The 24,471-nt window shown below is 39.4% G+C and overlaps 1 protein-coding gene across 6 annotated transcripts in view; it reads left to right on the plus strand.

The window, feature by feature from the left end:
• adgrg6 (adhesion G protein-coupled receptor G6) overlaps positions 1-24,471 on the plus strand; it is a 65,809-nt gene that overhangs the window by 10,864 nt on the left and 30,474 nt on the right. For 2 of the 6 annotated variants that reach the window (XM_088002293.1, XM_088002295.1), the window contains exons 3-12: positions 9,993-10,340; positions 10,675-10,814; positions 11,461-11,740; positions 12,491-12,670; positions 15,279-15,326; positions 20,963-21,010; positions 22,620-22,691; positions 22,888-22,995; positions 24,030-24,107; positions 24,285-24,362. In XM_088002293.1, coding sequence (XP_087858419.1) covers positions 9,993-10,340; positions 10,675-10,814; positions 11,461-11,740; positions 12,491-12,670; positions 15,279-15,326; positions 20,963-21,010; positions 22,620-22,691; positions 22,888-22,995; positions 24,030-24,107; positions 24,285-24,362 — 1,380 coding nt within the window. The remainder of the gene's footprint in view (positions 1-9,992; positions 10,341-10,674; positions 10,815-11,460; positions 11,741-12,490; positions 12,671-15,278; positions 15,327-20,962; positions 21,011-22,619; positions 22,692-22,887; positions 22,996-24,029; positions 24,108-24,284; positions 24,363-24,471) is intronic. The other 4 variants (XM_088002294.1, XM_088002296.1, XM_014968039.2 and 1 more) reach the window with 4 other exon arrangements.

A 24,471-nucleotide genomic window follows, 5' to 3' on the forward strand; every position in this document is an offset into this window, starting at 1 on the left:
ACAATAGGTCACAATTATCACGGATAATTTATTATTGTTTCCTTTGGTGTTTTGAAGTGCGGTATTAGCAGCTTCTTGCTTCTTGCTTTGCTCCAGGAGGGAGTGGTGCGCTTCACAACATAAAGAGAAAAAAAGCTATTTAAGCAACATCTCCAGACATCTGCTGGGAAGTTAAAGCTTAAATGGGTTTTCAAAATGACCTGAAACCAACCGACTGAGGCTGAAGAACAACAACCCACTTCCACCAGTCCTGTCAGGAGGAAGAGGCCAGTTGGAAAAGCTTGTGGAAGGAAAACCATAAGGTTTGACCCGAGTCATCCAGTTCAAAGACAACGAAACTAAATACTGAGGAGACGGATGGAAACATCTGAATTTAAAGTTTTCTGTCATTATTCTGATATTCAGCAAACAGAAAGAACTTGTTTAATCCTGAAACATAAAAGCTTCGTTGCCATTTAATGTCAGCAGAACGATTGTCTCACAGTGGATGTAAAAATCTGGGACACATTGTTCAGTTTCACAAAGATTATTCCAAATTTGAAACAAAGTGACTTGTTCTAACTGTGGTTGGTGTTGGACCCGGCCCACTTACATCAGAACCTTTTAATGCAAGACATTCCAGTTTAAAGGGTCTGCAAACAGTATTAAGCAGTTTTATTAACGTTCTTCCATATTTTGACAGATTTATGTTTCTAAAATACCATATATTTTGATAGTACACTCAGTTCTAAACTTTATGGCTTAGTTTTATGGCTTTTTAACTCTAAAATGGATCCGAGAATAGATGATGGTTATTATAAAACAAAACGTTACACTTATGGTTTGAAATTATAATTAGCATCACATTATAGCAGATTTCAGCAAACTATTTTCTACATGATGGGTTTTAATTTGCTCCAGAGAAGCAGTCGCCACTGCAGCACATTTTACCATCTCATTGTTGTTTTATGAGTTACTTTTCGTCTCATTTATGTTTTTTCTGCTGTGGGAAAAACGCTGCATACTTGACTTGAGGATAAATGAAATATTTGGCATTGTGAAAATGACCCATTGAGAAAAGCGGAGCCTCCCTGTGAAGCGGTTTCCTCAGAGATGCAGCCTTTATTCTGACAGCAGCCGTTTTAATTGATCTGTGTCCTGCCATGTTTCCATCATCCTGCTTGTTTCTGCCACGCTTCATCCCACGCTGTTGTTTCCTCATATTTTCCGTCCCTCTGTGCTCCAGCATGCTGCGTTTTCCCTCACAGCTCCATTAACAAAACCCACTTTTCATGCATCAGAGACGCTCTCCTTCGTGAAACCTGCGGATGGATCTCTTTTCCATCTGGCTGATACTTTGATCACAGCCTAGAGCTTTTTCGTTTTGGAACCGTCTGCAGTCCTGAAACCCATGCAGGTCTCCACCGGAGCCACGCTCTCTACGCTTTGATTCATTCATCGCAGTTTTAGCCAGAAATGGATCTTTTCTCATGGCTGTGAGACGGTTTGGGTCTAGATTTGCAGACAAAGTGAGATTTAGGAGAAGAAACCAAATGTTTGGAGTAGATTTGATGTGAGATGTTTGAAGTTTCCTTTTTCCTACATTCTGTTAAAACCAGCTGATCGGTGTTACAGAAAAACAGGCATATTTAAAGTCGCATTGCTTCTTTTGGCCTTAACATTAATTCTGAAAAATACAGTCAATATGAATTGATCATCTTTCTTTATCTAATATTATTATATTGTATGGGGATGCAACTAATGATCATTTTAGGAATTGGTCAATTTATCAATGATTCTGATCGGATGAACAACGCTGCAGATTTTTATTTAATCACTTAAGCCGATTAGAAATATATTAAAATATGTAAATAAAATATTCAACTATTTTTTAAATAAGAAAATAAAAGTGTACATTGAATGCAAAATGTTTATTTTTTGAACAGTTTTGACCTAATTGCTGCTCTGAGGATGTTGATGTTTCAGAATTTGGTTTTTATGAGTCTTTATAATCCACTTAATGATGAATTGATTACTAAATTACTCGATCAGTATGATTAATTGTTTAAGCCACAGTGTTGTATTGTCTTAACCATATCTGTAGTCGTCTAACTAACTCTGTTTCTGAAGCATTAGTCATAAACATTAGTTCTGCTAGCGCTAAAGCGCTAACCCAGTATTTATCAGAAGCTTGGTAGTTAGTCAGGCTATCTGCTCAGGTAGCCGGCCTGCAGTCAGAGCGTCTGTCACCAGTTTTCAGTGATCATGTAGCTGCAGGAATGAAAACATAGAGATTTGATGTGTGACTTTTTGATTCCTGCGTCACATTTTCCCAAACATGTTGGAGGGAATCTGGACCTCAGGCTGATTGTTAGTGCCAGTTTCACTCATTAGACGGGAAACTAAAAGCTAAGAACCGAGGAGCCGATGAGCCAGAGAGCAGAACTGCGCTGCGCTTTATGTGTTTTCCAGAACCAGAGCTGCAGCAGCGGCTGCAGCAGCCTCGGGCCAAACCGAGCTGCTTCACGCCGCCTCGTAAAGTTCCCAGCAGAACTGAACCGTGACGCGCAGGCGCTGCTGCCGGGCCGGTCAGAACCCAGGCTGACCCGCAGAGAACCCGGAGGAACGGGAGCTGCAACGACCGTTTTCTCTTTAAAACAACAGAATCACGTCTTAAATTAGCATTTAATAAACATTTTATGAGCTTTGTTACATTATATGGGCTTAAGATGCACAAACTGGACTGAAGAGCTGCAGCTTACACCTTTTATTAAACCTTTATTAGTACAGCAAAAACACAAAATCTTGTAGTTTTGGTCTATTTTGTTGTGCAAATATCTTTGCACTTGAAATGAGACAAAACCAGTTTCTCTTCAACAGTTTATAAGAACTTGTTTTAAGTCAGTTATTTAATATTTATTAAAATAATACGTCTTCCCCTGGCTGATTATTTCCGTTATAATAAGACATTTCTCCCATTTTATGAGGGAAAAAATCTGCCAGTGGAACTAATCAGTTTTTATCATCAATACTGAGGAATTAAAAACTTAAAACAAGCTTCTACATGTTGCAGGACATTTACTTGTAAAGTTGGTTTTGTCTTATTTCATTGTATTAAGATATTTTCACTTGAAACTAGAATGAAAATACTTGGTATATTTTTGGATTCCACGTTTTTATGACATAATTTGATGTTCTCAATCATTTCCGTCACATTTCTGAGTTAAAGATTTGCTGCAGGTTGATGGGAAATGTTGCTGTCCAGATCAGTGGTGCTGATTCTTCTCAGTTTAACCTGAAGTTTGTTTTGTTCCTCAGTTTTCTGCTTTTATTTTGCATGACAGGAATGATCATATCTGCTCGCTCTAGAATCACCATCTATGTTGTTTTCTGCTCTCTATAATCAGATTCAGGATCATTTGAGTAGGAAAGTTCTGGTCTTGGTTTTCCTTCAACTTTTACTCTGTAACTACAGACTTATTCATCTTTAGTCATTTGTTGGAAACTCACCTCATGTTGTTAACAGACATTTTTTCTTCTGATGACACGCTGATCAGACATTTGCAGATTTCTGTTTAAGAAATGAAACTTAAAGTTTCTATTGGTGATGAAGCTTTGCTTTGGTTCCGTTTGTCTGGGCTTGAAACCTTTAATTGGATCTGAATCTGATTATGTGATTAGAAACTATAGAAATGTATTTATGCATTTGATTATAATTACTTTTCATGAATTAACTGATTTAAACTGCAGTTGTACAGCTGAGTTTTCCAGCATGAAAGTTTTCAGTTCCAATCCTGGTTTTGGGTTTTTCTGCATTAAGTTTTTATTTTATCCTTCTGAATGTGTGGATTCTTCCTGGGTACTCCTGCTTCCTCCCACAGTTTAAAAACACAAATATTACACAGTTGGATATAAAAAAATAACTATAATTTAATATTTTTTCCTCTAAACTAAAGATGCTGCTTTCATGTTATTAGAAATACAGGTTACTGACCCACATCTGGGAAACCCAGGAAAGGAAAATGTAAGAAAACTGGTTGATTATTAGTTTTTAGATTTCCATCAGTTTGTTTTTATCTGCTTCAAGTTTTGAAGGTGAACTTGAGTTTAGATGAACAAAGAAATTCAAAAGTGAATAAAAATTTGAAAACAGAATTGATTTCTTGTTTCCACGGACATCTTTGTGGGACTGGATGAGAGAGACTGAGGTGAAAAGGAGGGAGGAGAGGAATGCTGCTGCAGGAAAGGAATGTGAGAGAAATGCTTGAGAGGACAGAGAGGTGAAAACAGAGAAGGTCAGGTTGAAGGAAGCGTCTGAGCTGCAGGTTGAGTCCCTGAATGAGGCGGAGGAGCCGCTAACATCTGAGCCCTGAGGGGTCGCCTCCGTCGGGTCCGTTAGTTTCTAAATGATTTACTCAGCTGCGTTGGGTTGAAGAAATTCACTGGATTGGATTAAAATAAAAGGAGAAAACAGGAAAAATGGTCTGAAAATACAAATCCTGCTCCAGATCCGACCGTCTGCTTGTATATCAGCCTAGTCATAGATTAACTTCATGATTTCCTTATTTTCCCTCAGGATCTTCAGCATAAAGTTATGATGTTGCAACACTCAGAAACGTTTTGTATTTGAATGCCTTTAATATCCACAGTTTGATCTCCTCCGTCACAGTTTATACATCAGAATCTTGGTATTTCTGAACGTTGACCCAGTGTGTCTCTCACTTCTGAAGGTCTGACAGTTTGTTGTCCAGTCGGCCCAGAAATCACTCGGCCAGCCTCCCGTTCATAAAGTCCTAAACCCAAAACACTCTGACATGTCAGGCCTCCTAAATTATGCACATAAAAATGACATGACGACCAGAAGGTTCTGCCTCCAAACAGGTCAAGGTTCTTTTAAATACGGTTTAAAGTTTCCAAGCAGCAGCTGTTTGTTAAATTCTGGTCTGTTAAAATTTAAAAAGATAAAAAAAAGTTGTATGGGCTTCCCCTGCTTCCTGGAAAAGGAGGGAATCACCATGGCAACCAGTGACTCAGCATTTTCTGCCTCTTCTATTCAGGGATAAAATTCCATAATGGCTGCCCTCATAAACTATTTATAGCATCTGAAACAACCCCACATCTGATTAGGAAAAAACTTCAAAATAAGAGCTTGTCTCTGTCATCAGCTAATTAAATTGGTGTCAAGTTCCAAAAGGGTCAAAAAATAAAGCTGAGTTTACATTTTCTCATTTCGTTTTCCTGTCAGATTCATCTGCTGTTCCTATCTTTTTTTATTTTCTCTCGTCTTCTCTGACCCAGAATGTGGCCTTTAGAGTATAAATAACCTCATAGAAGTAATTATCCAATCTGCTGGTAATTGGAGGCTTCGCCCCATTTTCTGATAATACAGCCGATCTATTTGCATCCTGTTATTTTTAATATAATCCACTTACATCACACCCACTGTAATTTAAAGACATCGGTAGAGAAACACTTAATGTAAGGACCATAAAAGCCCAATTATTTAAGCCAATTAATTGAATTATTGGGAACACTGAGTGAGCTGCCAGAAACAGCCACACATCTAAATGTAAATTTGGCTCCAGCAGTAATCCAGCAGCCATTACGTTCCCTCAGTATTGACGGCTGTGGACAGAAGAGCTGAATCGACTGAACTGAAGCTGGTGCTGATGATGTGCTGTTGTCAAGGTAACAGCAGGCTCCTCCAGGTGAGGAACGGTCCCAAAAAATGTCTACTTTTTTCAATTCATTTAAAAATTGAGGCGAATCGTCCTGCTAGTTAGGAAGATGAGCTGCAGGTGGATGTGAAGAGTCGTTTCTTTGCATTGAGTTGAGGATTAATTACAAAGGGAGCTTATTTAAAGCATTTATTCCTGTTTATTTTTACGATAACACATCAAACCAATAAAAAAATCAGAACGTATTGAAGGAAAGTGAAGTGGAAGAAAAAAGTCCAACTGTTGCATCCTTGTGTTTCTAGTCATTCCTGAATCAGAGATGTTAGAAGCATCCAGAGTCTGGATACAGACTTCAGTTGTTCTGGTCATGCTGTGTCGTACAGATTCTTTATTATTCTTCACAAGGAGCATCAGCCACAGAAAGACATTCCTAAAGACACAGAGCGCCTGTGTTTGTTTCAGTAAACCTGATGATGCTGCAGTATTTGGTCTGTTCCAGCTCTTTCTGCTGCCCGTGTGTTTACTGTGAGGAAACCTCCTCACTTCATTAAGTCTGAGTAATTCTTCATTGGGAACCACTTCTCTCCCTAATTCCAGCATTTGCTTATCAGTCGCCATGTTTGCATGGATGGACTTCCTCTGTGCAGGTACTGCTCCCTGATTGGTCGACAGGCCCGCACCTGTGCGGTCGGTCAGGTTTGTCTGTCAGCTTTTATCAGCTGTGGAAAGAAAAATGTCATCGGTGTCAGAAGAACGGAGCGGAAATGGAGAGCAGGTCAGATTTACAGATCTGGGTCTGATTCAGAGATCGCATCATCGCCGCAACTTTGAACTTTCTCTGCACTGGGCCTGAAATTAAGAGGGGATCATAGGAGGGCATTTCTGTATCACTCTGCATTTCTGTATCACTCTGCATTTCTGTATCACTCTGCATTTCTGCATCACTCTGCAGGGATATTTCTGTTGGTTGTATTGAAAATAAAAAAAGTCAGTCCTGAAACTGCGTTGTTGTGGGAATGAAAGCAGTTCTCCTTGTCTGGCAGTCGGATTTGTCCAGGAGGAAACAAGAGAAGCAGCTTTTAGAGTCCAGTCTGGGTGAATCGTGTTGCTTCTGAACAAACCTTACCCCCCACAGAGAGGCTGAACTGGGAACGGAGAAACAGGAATGTGAATCGTTGCTCCTCTGAGTTTGTTACTGTAAGAAAAGAGTGAATCAGTTTCAGGTGAGCTGAAGGCTCTGGTTGTGGCTCTGCAGGTTTCTGTTGCTCAAACATTAGTGAGTCAGATGTTTAATGTTAGTGCTCATAGCGCCACCTAGTGCTACGTTTTAGTGATCCAGACGCTTCTCCTCTGGATGTGTTGTTAAATTGGGAGCATCTGTTTTTGCCCCCCCACTATTTACACCATTGGTTTTGGAAGAAATTCCTCCATTATATTTTTTAAGCAAAACATAAAACCAGCTATGAAACCAAACCCCCCACAGGAACATTTTGTTTCCACAGAAACCACATTGTTAAAGCGATAAAAATGCCACACAATAACATGGCAAATTACCATGAACTCCTCGCACATGAACACAGTGGTGGTGGCATCATGCATGACAGTCAGAGCTCATGTTCTGATGGAGCCTAAAGCACCAACCCAACCTGCTGTCCACACCTTGTGAATCTCTCCCTTTCTTCAATACTTCTCCTTCCACTCAACTTTCTGTTGTTAGACGCAGACGCAGCTTCTTCAGCTGTAACCTGTTGTGACTGCAGGTGTCAGTGACTCTCTGGAAGAGAACGGAAAAGTCTCCAGTGATCCTTGTGACATAACATTTCCCCGTTAAAAGGCAGAGTTTGTTTTCAGTGTTCAGCTCTGAGGACTGTTTTGATTTGGAAACTTTTTTTGGAAAGTTCATTTATTGTGATGCATTTTTATGTCTTGGCCAAAAGTTAGTTGATGCAATGCTTGTTGTAGTTTGATGCACCTTTACCTGGACATTCAGCCTAACAGACGTTAAAAGCTAATAATTGTGAAAGTTTGAGGTGACTGATTGTCCAGATGACCCAACATGCCTCACTGTGAGGAACAGCAGCTGTGAAGATGTGAAGCTCTCCAGCGGAGCGTCTGTCAGCAGGATTTGAACCCGTTTTCCTGAAGTGAAGCTGTGCAGCGAGAATGTTTCTGAACATGTGGCCCCAGACAGATTGTCTTGTTCAAGGTTGGTTGTGGGTTCAGACGTGCAGAGAGAGAAATGACACACACTCCGTGCCGTTTCTGACGTTTTTAGTGCGTTGGCTGTGGTTTGGCTGCATCCAGGGTCGGGCCTCCGATGAACAGACTCCATTGTTGCTCCCCATGAGAAAGGCAAACCATTCTTTCCACTTTCCATTTCAGCTCTTGTGTCTCTATTTTTTTGTTTCATGTTGGGGAGCTCTCCCCTTTTTTCCAGCAGTTTTAGAAAACCATAAAGGCCAACATGTTTTTCATTAGTGTTCTTGAGAAACCAGCCATTGGTGGGTTGGTGTTGGTTTCACTGGGAGTAAAACTCCACTGTTTAGAGAGCACTAAACATCCGAGAGTAGTAACTGTTATTTTTGATTAATGACTAAAGCTGTTTCTACATTATTGTTAATTATAGGGGTGTAACCTAACATAAAAAGCAGGGTTTGGTTCGCTTCAATAAATTAACATTGGACACTATAAAACTAAACTAACTGGATTAATTTTCTTTAATTAATGACGGATTGGTGGGTGTAGCCAACGGACGGATGGTTAGAATAAACATCATTATATTTACATTGAACATGTTGTTGATCAGGATTTGTTGATTAATAAAGACTGCAGACATTTCAATCTGGAAAGACTCAGACGGAGAAAAAGGAACAATTAAAAGATTTAACGACAGGAATGAGTAACAGTTCTTTGGCGCCGATGGGCGAACGGAGGGGGCGGAGTCTTCTAGCTTGAACTTTCACTATTAGCTCCATTTGTGAGTGAAAAAGTCTTAAAATGGTTGGCTGTTGCTTTGACATAATCCAAGTTACCAGATGAACCTGTGAGCTTCATTAAAGTGCAGCTGCTGAGAAATCCTGTCTGACCAGAGAGACTCCTCACCAGTTTCTGTCTTGGTTGTCCTCTTCCATTTATTGACATGTGAATTTGTATATTATCTAAATAGTTAGTTTTGCCTTTATAATTTGCCTTTATTCACACAGTGGAAACCATCTCAGTCTTTTCCCTGTTGAGAAACGTCTGCATGTCTATTAACTGCAGTAAATATGTGGCGTCATGGCAAATGGAAATAACAAAGACTTCTGCTTCTATCCCAAATCCAATCCCCCTGGATTATTTTTGTTGCTCTTCTCTGTTCAGAGATTATAACACTGGGGAACAACAAATATTTTTGGAAGTTGTCTATGTTTTATTTTTTATCTGTATTATGACTATTTTGCACCACTGAATCCAAAAATGACATCCATTTTTTCAGTCAGGTCAGGTTTTTATTCTAATTTGATTTGGAGAAATCTAATCTTCTGAGTAAATTTATTACATTTTTGTATTATCAGTTCATTTCCGTTAATATTTCTCATCCAAAAAAGGTTTTAGGAGAAAAAAGATATTTTCTGGCAAACTATATTAATTAAATGTTATTTCTGTAAATTGAATAATAAACACTGATACTGGTACATGTGAATTGAACATTACGACTTCATTGTGAAAATCCCCCGTCTCTTTCCTGTCCGGATGGAGTCTCTCCTCCTGCTCGTCACTCATTGATCAGATTGTCAGGAAACTGAACCAACGTGAGAACAAGTCCTGCATTTTGATGCTTATGTTTCTCCATAGCTCAGAAAGTTGACCTGATGGAGGAAAACCAATGTGGTTTTTGGATTCAGCTCATCAAAATTACCCTAAAACAGTTGAAAAACCCCAGACATTTTTTGGCTGTTGATCTGTGTAATCAATCTTCTATCGATTGATTATATAACTTCTCTTTGGCTGCTGAACTTTTTTTAACAGAACAACATCTCCCAGTGTGGGCGCGTTTTCTCCTGATTTTAGGAAAAAACTTCTAAACAATCTTTCTTGAGTTTCTTGCTCAACTCTTGAGAAAATCCTTCGTTTGTTGCATGGATCTATGAAGTCCTTCTTGGAAACTTTTCTTCATTCACTCCCTTTGCTGCTGATCCAGCCTGATAACTTTACCTAACTGAAGTCGGTGTTTGCCTCGTCTCTCGTTGTTGTTCTGGTCTCCTCTCCGTCCCGTCTTCCTTTGTCCTGTCCTATTGTTATCAGTCATGTAACTGGAGGTTTGACTCACTGGCTTTATCCCACCATCTGCTCCAGTTCTGGGCTGCGGCTCCATAAACTGTAACGTGGTGCTGACTGAGGCCCAGGGCGACTTCACGTCACCCTGCTACCCCCAGAAATACCCCAACTCTCACACCTGTAAGTGGACCATGCAAGCGCCGACCGGCTTCATCATCCAACTCTCCTTCTTGGACTTTGAATTGGAAGAGGCACAGGACTGCATGTATGACCGGGTCGTGGTGAACACCGGTAGCACTGAGTCAAAGTTTTGTGGTCTGACGGCCCGAGGTTTGACACTAAACTCAACAAGGAACGTGATGGAGGTTTCTTTCATCTCTGACTTCAGCATACAGAAGAAGGGCTTCACGGTTAGCTTCCAACACGGTAGGTTCTAGCTATGACTTGCAAACTAATCCAGGTGGAAAAGCCCCTCATGCATCAGACAGGAGCTGTAGGATTGGTTGATATGCTGATTTCTTTAAGATGCCTCATTGGAGGTTTGTTTTCAGACACTATCATAAGAGTTGACTGGCAGATAACCACATAAAAATGTTCATCAACTGATATAGCCAGATTATGATGTACTTTGTTGAGGTTGATGTGTTAAGTCTTTAGTTGTTTATTGATCCCATTTTTATGCATGTTTGAATACGTTTAAAACAATCAGCATTTTACTGTCTTTGCTTTCTGTCTCTGCTTCTTCCATCTCTCCCTCCAGTCGCCGTGGCTTTGAGGAACCAAAAGGTGAAAATCCCAAATGGTAACGGACAAATCGCAGAGGTCATCAACTCCGTTTCCATACCGGCGCTCAATGAATTGACCATATGCTTTGAGGTGGAAAGAACAGGCTCCAGTCAGGTGCTGGTTTAAAGGTTTTTTCCTGCATTTTCACCATTTTGATGTTTTAAGTGTGTGGGGATACATCAACGTCAAACCTCCATCCCTGTGTCTCCTGCTCTGCTGTAGCCAGATGTCATAAAGAGAGCACCATGCCTCTGCAGACAGACTCCTGCTTGGACGACAACTTTATGATTTCCATCCAGTCGTTTTTAGCATCTCTACATGTTTTGCAAAGAATTGCACAAATGTATATAATTCCTCTTTTACCAAGATGAAACTAATTTTTGTCGTGTCTACATCAATGAAAGACAATTCTGACACTTCAGATGAAGTAAGGCAGAGCCTTTGCTCAATCATTTCCTGCCATATGGGTAGATGAAGTCAGTGACATTTAGGGCAGATGTGGCTCAGGAGACATGAGGTACATCTTGTATCCAGTGGTTTGTCTATTCAAAATTCCCATTTGCTGTGGTTATAACAACCAAGGCTTCCAGTAATATTACAGAATCCCTAAGCTGGTTCTTTCTTGGGAATCATTATTCATCAACAGCTGATTAAATGGGCAAGACATCATGAAAGGAGACCTTTGTCAAGTTGTGCTTTTAAACTGTCTTATTCCTGTGTTGCTTTCAACTTACTCCCAGTTCTTCTGGTTCCTGAACAGAAAGAATGGCTCTTCACCTACTATGACATCAACAACAACGTGGCGTTAAGCTTTGGCTACAATCAGACGGGCATGGAAATGGTTATTGACGGAGTGGTCTGCCCAGTAGAGTCGATCATCTCTGTGGCTGAGTTCACCTCTTCCATGAAGTTCTTCTGTGTCCTCTGGATGTCCTCCAACAGTCGTGTGGCTGTTTACTTCAATAGGCGCTACTATGGGAAGACCTGCTCGCCATCTAGTGGCCACTCTGTGCCAGCTGGAGGAGTCTTCAAATTAGGAGGTAAGGGGCCTTTACTTGTTAATCTAACAGTCTCTATGCAGTAATTAGCATGGTGGACTTCTTGGTCAAAATGACAGAGTCTGTAGTAACACTTGATAAATCTGATGAAAAAGTTAATAAAATCAAAATCCTTGTAAAAGATTCCAGATGATTCAATTAGAAAAGACTGATAAACTGGCTCCATGCATTGTTTGAATTCCCCACATGAAGATAGGGTAGGTAATTACACACAAACTTTGCGTCAATGAACCATTTTTGTGGTAATTTGTTGGCTCATTGCTTTGCTAAGATCCAAAAATGGCCCATTTTCAGCTATGTCCTGTTAATGATGTCACTAGATCCTTAGGAAGAGAAACCAGCCACATGACAGATTCTCCAATGTAAGCATGAGGTGCTTTAATGTCTATTCATCCTTTGGTTCACTCCTTGAATGTTGCTAAGGAAAAGCTTAATCTTGGTTTAATTTCCACAATGGACGAGTTTCTAATATAAAACCTGATGTCCATGTTTGTGATGGTAGGGCAGACAAAGATTTCCTGCCACAGCTCTTAAACAAGCAGTTTTAATGTTGTTTTGAATATATTTTATTTACTAGGGTGAACACATACCCGGTCCATGTTCTCCTTCTCATTTTGGAGACTTTCTGACAGTTCTTGGTGTAAAAACCATCCAGGCTGATGATCATTTAAAAACGTAGAAAGTTGTAAAGCAAACATGATGTTCACTTTGAGCTGTGTGCATTCGGTCCAGGCTTAGGGGTGCAGAGTTTCAAAGGGAACGTGTACAACCTGCGCCTGTGGAACCGAGCCATGACGGTACAGGAGCTGAGCAGCTTGACCTGCGACATGGTGGGGAATGTCATCGACTGGGACAACAGCCAGTGGACCATCTCGTCCTCTCTTGCTCAGACTGACAACACACTTAGCTGCAGTGAGTAAACTTTATAATCTTCATCTGGTTTTGGATGGTGGGCATGACAACGCTGAAAAGTAGCTAAAGATGAATGTCAAGAGCTGTGTGTTAGGTTTGAAGTAAATCACATTCATTTTTAAATATAAATATCAACAATAGCTGGTAGGGATTGCTCAGTATAACTACAACTAAACTGTTAAAGTGGACTTGTGCAATAAAAGACTTGATTTGACCTCGATCTGAACTGGGCCCTAAAATAATTGTATGTTAACTTGTACTTTGGAGAAATGACTTGCAAACATCTCTGGTGATGGGGAGCCCACCACATGGAGAGTTGCTCTGTAAAAACTATGTTGTATTGAAAACAATATTGACCTTTGAGTGGCAGAACCTTCTAATGGCTCCATATTTTTGTGCATCTGCTGTTTTTTTATGCAGAACATAGATGCCCAAGTTTGGTCCTCCAGAGCTACTTTTGCACTATGTTTGGATTCCTTGACCAAAAATAAACGGCTGAAGGGGTCAAATGCCAATTCCTTCAGGCAAAGTCCAACTTCCTCTGAGCCATGGAGCTGCACAAATTATCAGGCCTTGTAAACAAAATCATATAGTCTATCAACATATTTTCACAGTTTCTTCCATTTGATGATTTTCTTAACACAGAGAAACTGGAGCACAGTATTTAAGACTCCCCAATGCAGTGAGAGGAGCAGTGGACCTTTACATGCAGAATGTCTTATAGAATAATAAGCAAGAGAAAATGGACTGTGAGCCAAACAGGAGACAACATGGAAGTAATGGTCCAACCTTGAGGCAGGATCCAAAGCGATGTGGTATCAGGTCAATCACCAGGTCCAAATGCAGAACATTGGATTGTATCAAACAGGAACTCAAAGTGTTAAACTATTCAGGCTGTTGGATATTTCTGCCAAATCCTGCTACATTCTGCCTTCAGATGGTGAGTTAATGGTTTCCAGTAAGCTGGCTGGCTGAGGACCAGACTTCACTTTGAGTCTGGGTTTGTTTGGCTCAGTTGGAGAAGTTCTCCCACAGTTCCCAACATGAACCATGAAGCGGTTCAAGGGGGACACGGTGTGCTGATTTATTCACTCTTTCACTGTATTCTGTACCCACAGTAGCAGTAAAATGCATTATGCACACAGACACATCCAGAGAAGCACTTGTACAAGCCAAGGTGTGGGTTTATAGAGAACTGTGAATGAGTGTGGAGCCTCAGCGGGCTTTTTCTCCAGCCAGCTGTGTATGCAGGAAAGAACGGGGCTCCGTGTTTATGGAGCAGTTCTGGACGTCTCCATCGTGAGATTCTACATTGTCCTGCACACCCTTTAACTTTCATTTAAATACAGGAAAACACCAGAATATACCAGCAAACTTGAAGGTAATTTTCTCCTAACTTCCACATGTTTGTAATTTCACAAGGTGCTGACAGAGCTTCATTCCTGGGGTTCCCAAATCACCCTCTGCTTGTTTTGGTTTTCCTCGTGCCCTCCACCCAGCTAGCTTGTTTGAGCTGTTAAAGCTCTGCTAGCATCTGATTTAACTCTTCATGTTTGACCTGTCCATGCTGTTAGTTAATAGGGAGCACAGGTTGTTGTCCAGGCAAGTTTTTATGTTTTCTACTTGCGGACACGCCTCTGATCTTGACTCCAGACGTCGTATCAGGTCTTAAAATTTGCCACAATCAGTTGTTCTGATTGATTGTTTCCTTCTTTCCCTCCCTCCTTCCTTGTTTGCTTACTTTTTTCATTTTCTAGTTTTCCTTCCTTCCCTGCTCGCTTCTCTCCTTTCTTGCTAGTTTCCTTTCTTCCTTCATTTCTCTCCTACTTTGCTCATTTCTAACTTTCTTCTGTACATTTCTTTCTTGCCTCATTGCCTGTTGAGGTAATTGCCTATTTTTTTTACCTTTTGTCTTTGTTTCCCTTATTTCTTCCCATTTTTTATTTCTTATTTCTCTGCTTTCTTCATTATTTCCTTTCTTTCTTACATCTTTAATTCCATATCAGAAAATTGTCATTTTCTGTCTTTGGGTCTGGACATTTGTAAAGGAAACAAAGTAAAAGTATTTTTCTTCTTATAGAAATAAATTACAGCAACTGAGTGAAATGTTTTCCATGGTTTGTCCCTAAAACGACTGCAGCAGAACCGGGTCCTTCAGTTCTGCTGCCTAAGCAAAGTTCTGGTCCTTCAGGTTGAAATGAAATGATCTTTGCACCAGTTATTAAGGACTTAATGAGGCTTTGGATGCAGGATTAACTGATGACACCAACCACTACCAACACATCCAACCCTGTGGTTTTGCACCATCAACTAACTGGTGAAATGGACGATAATTTGATCCCAGTTGTCTTGTTTAGATCACAGTTCTGGTGGTTTTTCAGCTATTTCCAGCATAGATCTAAAAAAAACTTGATTACTGTAAAAAAAAAAAAAAAGTAGCTGCTATAACTTTCTAGAAAAACAAGTAAAAATAGATATTCTGTGAAGTTCTGCTTTGGTTTTAGAATGAAAATAAATATTAGTACTCTTTAAATGAGGTTCATTATTGAATTTATTATGATGTTGATTGTTTTACCTGATGCCCACTAACCTTTTCTTCTTTTCACAGTCTGCTACCCTCATTGCATTCATTTAACTGCTGCTGCGCCCACTAGTGGTGAGTGCTGCTAACACGCTTCTAATATGCAAAGCTTGTGCTAACAGAGCTTTAATGCATGGAGAAGAATGGAGGAACCAGTGATTTTAGTCCTGAAAATGTCAGTCTGAAAATGTTTGTTACCAGCAATAATACAAAACTCATTCACTAACATCATGTGCTGAGATTAAACCTTTCGCTTTTAGCTGTGGGAGTCTCAGATTATGGCAATTAATAAAACTCTTCTTGGAGCTGCTGGGGGGAAACGACGTTAAGATGCAGGAAAATAGTTTTACTTTAACACATCCAGGTCAAACTGAGAGCAGTTCCAGAACCATATGAACATGAAGCCGGGTCCGGATCACTGAGAGGCGAACAAACGGACAAAATTAGTATCAGAGTTTAATTTAATAGATCATCACAAGTTGCTACATAACGGGAAGGTGGAATGATAATTAAAATTAAATGTTTTTCACATATTGTTTCAAATCTGAAAAGTGTGGCATGTGTTACTATTCATTCCCTGGTCCATTGCTTTGGAGAGTCTGCATGTCTCTGTATTAAACGTACAGACTGAATTTACCACCTTCGTAAAAAAATAAAGACATGGAGAAAATGTTTAAATATCTTATTAGTGAAATAAACTTCCAGTAAAATTCTTACTTTTTTAAAGTCAATATTAAGGATTTATTTGCTTAAAACAAAATCCAATATTTTGCTGAATAGTTTACTTGTGAGTTAGATTTGTCTTATTTCAAGTATAAGATATTTGACCAAAGCACTTGGTAAGATTTTGTGTTTTTGCAGTGTAGAGATGGAAAATGTAGAGAAACACAAACCTGCTTCCTCAGAAACACAGACAGTTTTGTTCCCCTGAAAAAATGTAAAACATTCTGTTCTTCGTTTCTGGTCTTTACTCATGATGGACTTAAAAAGTCTTAAATTTGAGTTGATGAAAGCCTGATGAAAGTTTTCTGACAGATCTGGTTAATGTGTAATAATTCATAATTTAACATTTCACTTTGGACCACCAGGTTGCTTAGGACAGATTATCATCTTAAATCAGATTTTTCCGTTTACTCGGGTTGTGGACAGTCAGTCAGAGGCCTCTGCGTCTTCAGAGGACTTTCTGCCTTTTTGATACAGACTCTCCTTTAGCCTGGCTCAGCAGAAAAGCCTCCTCTGAACAGCTTCAGATGATTTGACGAGCACCTGTCAGGCTGCGTTTGCTGCAGCTCCCTGTTTACAGTGTCAGTCAGAGCGTCAGGCTGACGCACAGCCTCGGTACATCCACCCTGCGGTTGTCACGGCAGCACCAGGAGGCTGCCAGTCAGCCGCTCTGCTGCTGTCAGGCCCTTCAAGACGGTTCCTGATCTCCATATCTGATGGAAATCTGAAGGTCATCTCTGAGCAGAGGTGGAGCTGTGCTCATTGGATATTTATGAGGTAGCCACAGAAGGAGCAACTAGTTCACTGTTTGATTTTTTACAAAGATACAATCAGCTTTAGTTCACATCAGCAGTGAGAACTCTCTGCTTTCTTTCCATCGACGTTCGACTGACTTGAATCATTTAAATCCCGAGTTTTACTGGAACACAATTCAGATGAAAACCTCCATTATTATAGAGAACTATAATGAGAGGATGAGCAGAAATCCTAATTAATAAGACAATCTTAGAGTAACTGGCATGGAGAGCCATTTTATTCAAAAAATAATAATTGTTGATGAATATTTAATAAATGTCCACATGAAATAAAAGCAAAATAGATATAATGGGAAGCTTATTTTTTCAACGTCATTTATTTCAAGATTTACTGATTATTTCTGGATTATATAATCTTTTACTTATTAATATCATAATTGTTTAATTTATGACAATTTTATTTTGTAAAACTAATTTATTTTTGTAAATAAAGGTGGTAGGAGAGTCATAATTCACAGTGAAACCCGTGGCCTGAAAATGTGACCACTGGGACAAAATTATAGGAGTTTTGTGCAAACATTTGCTAAAAAATGTTAGCACTGCTAACCCTAAAGCACTAATCATATACATTAGTTCCCCTAATGCTAAACCAGCTCGGTATTTAGCAGAAGCTAATTCTAAAGCACTAACAGCGCTAACTTTAACCACATCAATAATGCAATAAGTGCTACAGATTTGTCATTACTCACCTACCTGAACAATTTCACTTCAAGACATGAGGAGAGGAAATGGAGCTTCGTTTTCAAAATAAAAGCATGGATATAAACATCTAACTTCTAGAAGAATTCTTAACAGTCGATAAAACTTCAACACAACTAAAAGTTTACAAAACATCCAGGTGAATTAGCACTTTAGAACGTAAGCAGAGAAATTAATTAGGGAAGCTAGGGGCACTTAATGTTTTCAAAGTTAGCTAAAGCGTGAAATGAGAAAATTAACTATTAGTTTTATAAAGCAAGTCTAAGCTACACTGAGGATCTAGATGGAATAATGTGAACATGAAAAAGGAAAGAAAAGCCTCTAAAAAGAGTTTAGCATTTTAATGTTATTTAACGAATGTGAATATTTGTTCATATCCTGACGGACCTGAACTAAAGCAGATAACAGCTGTTACTGCTGTTAAAATGCTTAGAAAATAAAATAAATTGATAATTAGAACATTGACAAAAAAATACTGTTACTTTATCTTTGTATATGTGATTAAAATCCCCAAAATGATTGCAGTTTCATCCTGCTTGCATTCTGTCCCCTTTTTTAAGCCTCTGCTATTGTTCCTCTGATATTTCTCAGCTGTTGTAAATCATCCCCTGCATAGACCCCGGAGCTGTGAAACGGCTCCCTGGACAAGGAGAGTTTGTGAAAATCAAAGTCAGATCCTCTGTTTTCATCTGGAGTCCCTGTAAATGGATTGTTTGGTCATCTCAGACAGGATCAGAGCGGAGAGTTACGGTCCGCTTTGAAGCTGGTGGTGTTAGCCAGGTAATCTCCCAGCGTCAGACTTTATAACTCTGTCATTTTCAGTTTGGCTGTGATGGAGGTTTTATAGCTGCTGCTGCTGGCCGGCCTCCTGTTTTTCTCCAACTCTGAGCTCTGAGGTCATCAACTGTATTAAATAAAAGCAGCTGTGACTCTTTGCTGATGTTGTTGTTACACTAACAAACCTCAAACCCGCCATACCTCAATATTAACACAAAACAAGGATAAATGCTGTTGATCAGTGACAAGTTTTATCAATTATTGTTATTAATTACCGCTGCATAACTAACATTTCGAGTGATTCCTCTGAGTTTAACACAAAATGCCACTTTTCATGACCGCTGCAGTCTCATGGTTGAGGAATCTTGGCTTTTTTGGCCTTCAGTTCAGGTCTGTGGAGCTTATTAAAAATGGCCGGGTCCAATCAGAACCAATTTTCATGGCTTGTGTTGAACGCGGGGTCCTGTAAAGATGCATTTCCTCCCTGCCTGCACTTCTACACAGGTTTTTATGGTTGTTTCAACTTCATGGTGCATTTAAATCTAATTGTACTCCCAATTATCTATATTGAAATACAGCAGCCCCCAGTACACCAGGGTTTATGGACCACAAACATCTGCAAATGCTTGATACTCCCTCTGAAAACATTTAAAACTGCTTTTCTTAGTAGTTCAGACACTTAATACACTTTAATATGCTTTAATACTCACTGTGTAAACCAACGCCATTAATGTTAATATCAACATTCCCCCTTATCTCCTCCTTTGGGGTTACAGCCAATCAGCACCAAGGAAAATAAAAGGTACCATAAGATGCTGCTTTCCAAACGCCAGCCAATAGCATCAAGTTGCTTTGGCAAGTCAGCCAAAGGAATCTGCAAAGATGTAAATGTTCTGCAAATCATTTTCAACAGAAAACTACATGAATATGTGAGGATCTGCTGCAACGTTAAAATAAATTTAGATTTAATATCATCACCAAAATTACAGGATTATAACATCCAAATAGTTTCACTAAAATTCATGAAATGCCCCAGTCATGTCTATATGGGCACTTGAAATGCAGAAATGCAACAATATTTAAATTTTACCATAAAATGTCAAAACTGTTTTAATTTAAACGCCTGTAGGAAGCAGTTTGACTCTGTAGGCATTTATTACAGTCATTAAAATCCTTATCGTTCATCTTATTTTGTTCCAGGTGTGTTTTAGGTTTATATATGTTTAGTCTGCTTTAATCAAACTTTAGTTCTAATTCAAGTTCTACGCAACTCTAGTTGCAGATCTAGACTAGAACTAGAGTTGCCTAGAACTTGAATTCTAGGCAGCCAAGCTGTGGGTGTGAATATGTAACCAAACTTTGAGGACCAAAACAGCAACCTCTGGTCCGCCTATAAATCTAGGTGTCGGTTCAGTTTGAAGTGAACTCTGAATGCACATGTGAACGCCAAGTGGACCGGAGAAAGCAGGAAGCAGACTATAGCGCAGGGCATTCTGGGTAAATAGAAACGTGTGAGTCTAGCACTAGCAGGAGAAATGGATTGTGATATTTTACCAAAGACAAAAGAGAAATCCTACAGCCTCTAAAATCTGATACTACTCCATTTGTGTTTACATGTGTGTCTTCTTCAGAGGTTTTCATGTCGTTTGCTTCAGTGGTTGTTGGTGCAGCGCCCCCACAGGAGAGAAGGTGAACAGGTTTTTGATCTAGCCTGGTTGGTTTGACTCAGAGCAAAGCGAAACGAACCACAATGGAACCATCATGTGTAAACAGCCTTAGTGTCTCCTCTGATTTGTTTTGACCAGAATCAGGAACTAAAGAGTAACTGAATAAGAACCTTTAATAGATTTTCACTTTTTTTTTCTTACATTAGAAACTGTAGAGCTGCTTATTGGATGGGATTTCATTTGTTGAAATGTGCCTCAGTTTTACAGTTTATATAAATGTGATTTATATAAGGCTGGTATAATTGGTTGTGGGTTGGATCATTTTATGTACAACTGTAATTCCAAGAAAACAGGTCTTGTCTCTCTTTTTTTATTAAAAAATCAGCAGGCAGGATAGTTTTGTGCTCATAACAACTTGCTTTGACAACCATCCAATGACGAAACTGTCTACCTCTGAAAAAGTCTCAACTCTGTGCGGCTGCCTGTCCTCCTACTGAGGTTTCTGTGGATGTAGTGCCCGATGTGTGGGCTGCAGCTTCATTAAAATTCAGAAAGCTAAAGAACAAGAGGAGCCCAGAGTTTGGTCTCCATGCTGCTCCTGTGAGACAAGAAAAAAGTTTGAGTTTGTTCTTTGCCACAAACTTTAAAAGTGGTGAAGAGTTTCATAGTATTTGCTCAGATATTCCCTGATCTGCCCTCCTGCATGTTCAGATAAACTTGACGCCACCACAAAAAGCTCTAGGAGGGACTGATGCTTGATAAAATCAGTACTGATATTTGATCACAGTTTTTCTAACATACTGGGCCAATAACTGAAACTGGGCTGATATGAACAACCAAGGTTTATTTCTATTTGCTTGTCATTTGTATTTTGCGTTAGCTTAGCGATGTCTGTTCTTCAGTGGAGGTGCACAGTTAAAGGCGGACAGGGCTTTGTAAACTTTTATATCAACTTTATTTATCCATTCTTTAACTTCAGCTCAGGTGTGGAACAGTCACCAACTTATTCTGAGCCGTTTGTCCCCATCAGGTTCCAACCCGGCTACAGGCTGCGACTCGGGCGGACTGGGCTGCTCAGGTAGGAAAAGTAAACACACCTCCAATGCCTGTGCTGGAATTAAGAATCTTAAATCTTTATATAACATTTTTTCTAATTTTATTTTACATGGGAAATATATTTTATACTATTTATTCCTTCATTTGTTTAATCAAAAGGGTTTAATTAAAATGTTTGCTAGATTCTGACTTAATGGGAAACTTTTTCCTCACATGTTTCACATGAACCAACTTGTCCAAAAGAAGTAAAAATAAATAAATGGCTTGATAAATTAGTTAATGTGGCAAATATTTAATAAATATCATGGTCAACAGTATTCATTTGACATTTTTATGGCTCACATGTGAAAATTTCATCATCTAATAACGTCAAACACTGTGTATGTGAAAGTTTTCCAAGAGTTTCCATTGTTTCACATGTGCAACATGTGTTTTCATTGTAATTTCAGGTTATTAGAAAGACACATTTTTTTCTTAATATTCAAGGAGTTTTAAAGTTTTTATGAGTTCACTGTTTGTTCAGATTCAACTGTAGCTGTGTTTATATTTGGGAATTATACAGGAAGTGGATCTCTTGACATTTTTCCAAGAACATCCTGTATTTTTGAGATGGTCTTTGGTACCATGTTCATCTGCAAAGAGAATCTGAGGGATTCAAACCCTCAACCCAAGCAGCTTGAAATTGTTGAACTTTCCACTGCCTGAGAAAAATCCCTCAGCCTGAAATCTGTGAAACATAAACCTCAGATGAACCTTTTTGTCAGGAATGTGATCATCCAGGAAGCTGCTGACTGGATTCTGGACGAACCTTTCTAACCTCAGCTTTCATGTTGAGCTTCTGCTTTTCCCAAATCACAAACTTTTTCTGGCCTCTGAGCTTTACAACTGCATTCATGCTCCTCTGAGTGGGAGGAAATGCAGTTCAGCCCAAAATATTCAGACCCCTGCTGATACTGAAGTTTGTTTCTTATTGGAAAAGGATCACAAGTCTGTCAAAAAATATTAAAATCAGCGTAATACCAGGAGGAATTAAGGGGTTTGAGCTGAACTGTACTTTCACTTCCAATATTTGCTTTACAAAAACAAGCATTTTGCAGGAACCAATGAGCTTCTGGCGTGATGATAGTGTTTGACTGTGGCAGAAAAACCGTTTGTAAGTTTGACGGCTGGATGGATTTGTTGTTTTGGGTGATGCAGACATCAGCAGGGGTTTATATCTGTTTGTTCTATAATTTAAGTTTTCTCCTGCTGTTTTCACTGCAGTCGCTTGTTATTTTTGCCTCTTCATCATTTTGTACCTTTGCAGTTCTGGTTGTTGCATTTTTGACGTTTTCAGTTGGGAAACGGCGCCACCTTCAGTGCCTCCAAGCACCAAAATAAAACCCCCAGGATGACGCTGCTGACTGCTCCTCTTTTCTTTCTGCTGTCTTCTTATGGTTTCTAAAGTTTCATAAAAACAGAAGAGCAGTAATCGTATTTAAAGAAACTTTTTGTAAGTTTCAGGAGGATTTGGCTTCTGAGGACGGTAACGACTTGCTCCGTTTTTGGGACGTTGTTTATCTCCTTTTGCATCATATTTATCATCCACTGCATCTTTCTCTGTTTTATCCAAACATCTGTACTTCCACCAGCTGCTTCCTCTCCCACCAACTCATCCACTGACTCCACTAACACCAGCCATGCTATTAACGCCATCTCCCACGGTAAGCAAACCTCATCCTCCCTCATTCTGCCTTCCCAGTCATCCATTCCTGTCCTTTCATTCTTGGTTCTCAGGTTTTTTATATCCTTGATGTTTTAGAGTTGCTCTCCTTCAGTTGGTTCAGAGAAACGGTCCCTTTCTAACCCTGTAGTGAGAACAGTGAGGATGTTAACACCAGCATCATTTGTCATCTCCAGCCTCCCCCCCTCCCATCCCCTCCACCTCCGCCCCTAGCATGCCTCTAACCTCAGCCTTCAGCACCAGCTTTAGCAGCAGCAGCACTTCCAGCTCCTCCTCTTCCTCTGGTAAGCCTTCATCTGCTTTGCTGCCTCGTTGTTTGCCAGGACAGTCTTTGCTTATTGGATGTTTTGTATCAGGACATGATTATTACTTCTCATTTATGGAGTCGTTTGTAAAGCTACACAGTTAAAAATGACTCTGCTTACCATGTTGTTCATCCAGTTTTAAATGTAACGTGTTTCATTTATAAACTAAACATTTAATTAGCAAGAAAAATATTTGGTTTACCAACTAAATATTTAACTTGCTAAATATTTAGCTTCAAACGAGTTAGCTTGCTAGCTTCAGATCACCATACTCATATATTTAGTTGAAGATAAATATTTAGCTAAATATACTAACCTGCTGTGAAATACTCAACTTCAAACTGAATATTTAGCTTAATGTTCTTCTTCATGTATGTAGCTGACTAGACATATATTTTATATTTAGCTTACTGGCTAAATATTCAACCTCAAACTAACTGAACATTTATTTAACCAACTCACATTTAAGTGTTTTGCTTGCTAATTAAATATTTTTGAAACTTTATTCAAAACTGTTATATAAATAAATTAACAACGTGGTGAAAAAATTAGTAAAACTTGAACCCACATTTTTTTCTTTGCAGGCTAAATAACCCAAATTATTAGTTTATTTTTGGACTTCGTAACTTTACACCCCATACCAAGTATCTATAGAAACTAAATCAAAATGTAGATAACATGGCTCTGAGCGTTGCCACATCTGAATTCACGTTTTTTGAAATAGTGACATTTCATGAGAAAACATCAGAGATGTAGAGAAAGACCTGGAGGAAACCAAAACACATACAAGTTTCTTTTCACTTAATGTATGTTTTATTTCAAAATGTCCTTTCTAAACATCAGATCATTTTATGTCCTGGTACAAAACCTAAAAGAACTAATTGGTTTCTGGTGTGAAACTCCATCAGAGTTCAGAAAGGCTCCTGCTGCTTTGACCCAACAGGCTGTTGCTTTAACCCAGTCTGGTTCTGTGATTTCTGTCACTGACATGCCGCCATATTGTTGCTAATCAGCTTCTGCCTCCATCAACACCACCACTACTTCGCCTCCATCCACCACTGCTCCCATTGCTTCAACCAGCAGCACACATGGTAAGGCAGATAGCCTCATCAGCAGCATCCATCAGTAAAACACACTGACTGACTGCAACATGAAAACAGAACCATTAAAACCTGACTAACATGAACAAGCAGATTGTTTTCTTACAGTTTATAGCAGCTGTGGGGTGAAGGAGACTAACCTGCTGTGATGGTTTTACTTCCCTGTAGCTGAACAGACAACCAGCATCACTGCAGCCGTTTCATCTGCTAGCACTAACCATGCAGACACTAACAGCACAGCGCTTGGTAAGAGCAACATTAACGCCAAACTGTCTGCAGAAATTATGCACAATAACATGAACAGTTTTTTGGATTTAAAATTTTCCAAGCCAACCTGAACCTATGAGAGAATCTA

Source organism: Poecilia mexicana, unplaced genomic scaffold, assembly GCF_051168715.1.
Source record: "Poecilia mexicana isolate PSO_F unplaced genomic scaffold, ASM5116871v1 scaffold_21, whole genome shotgun sequence".
NCBI lineage: Eukaryota > Metazoa > Chordata > Actinopteri > Cyprinodontiformes > Poeciliidae > Poecilia > Poecilia mexicana.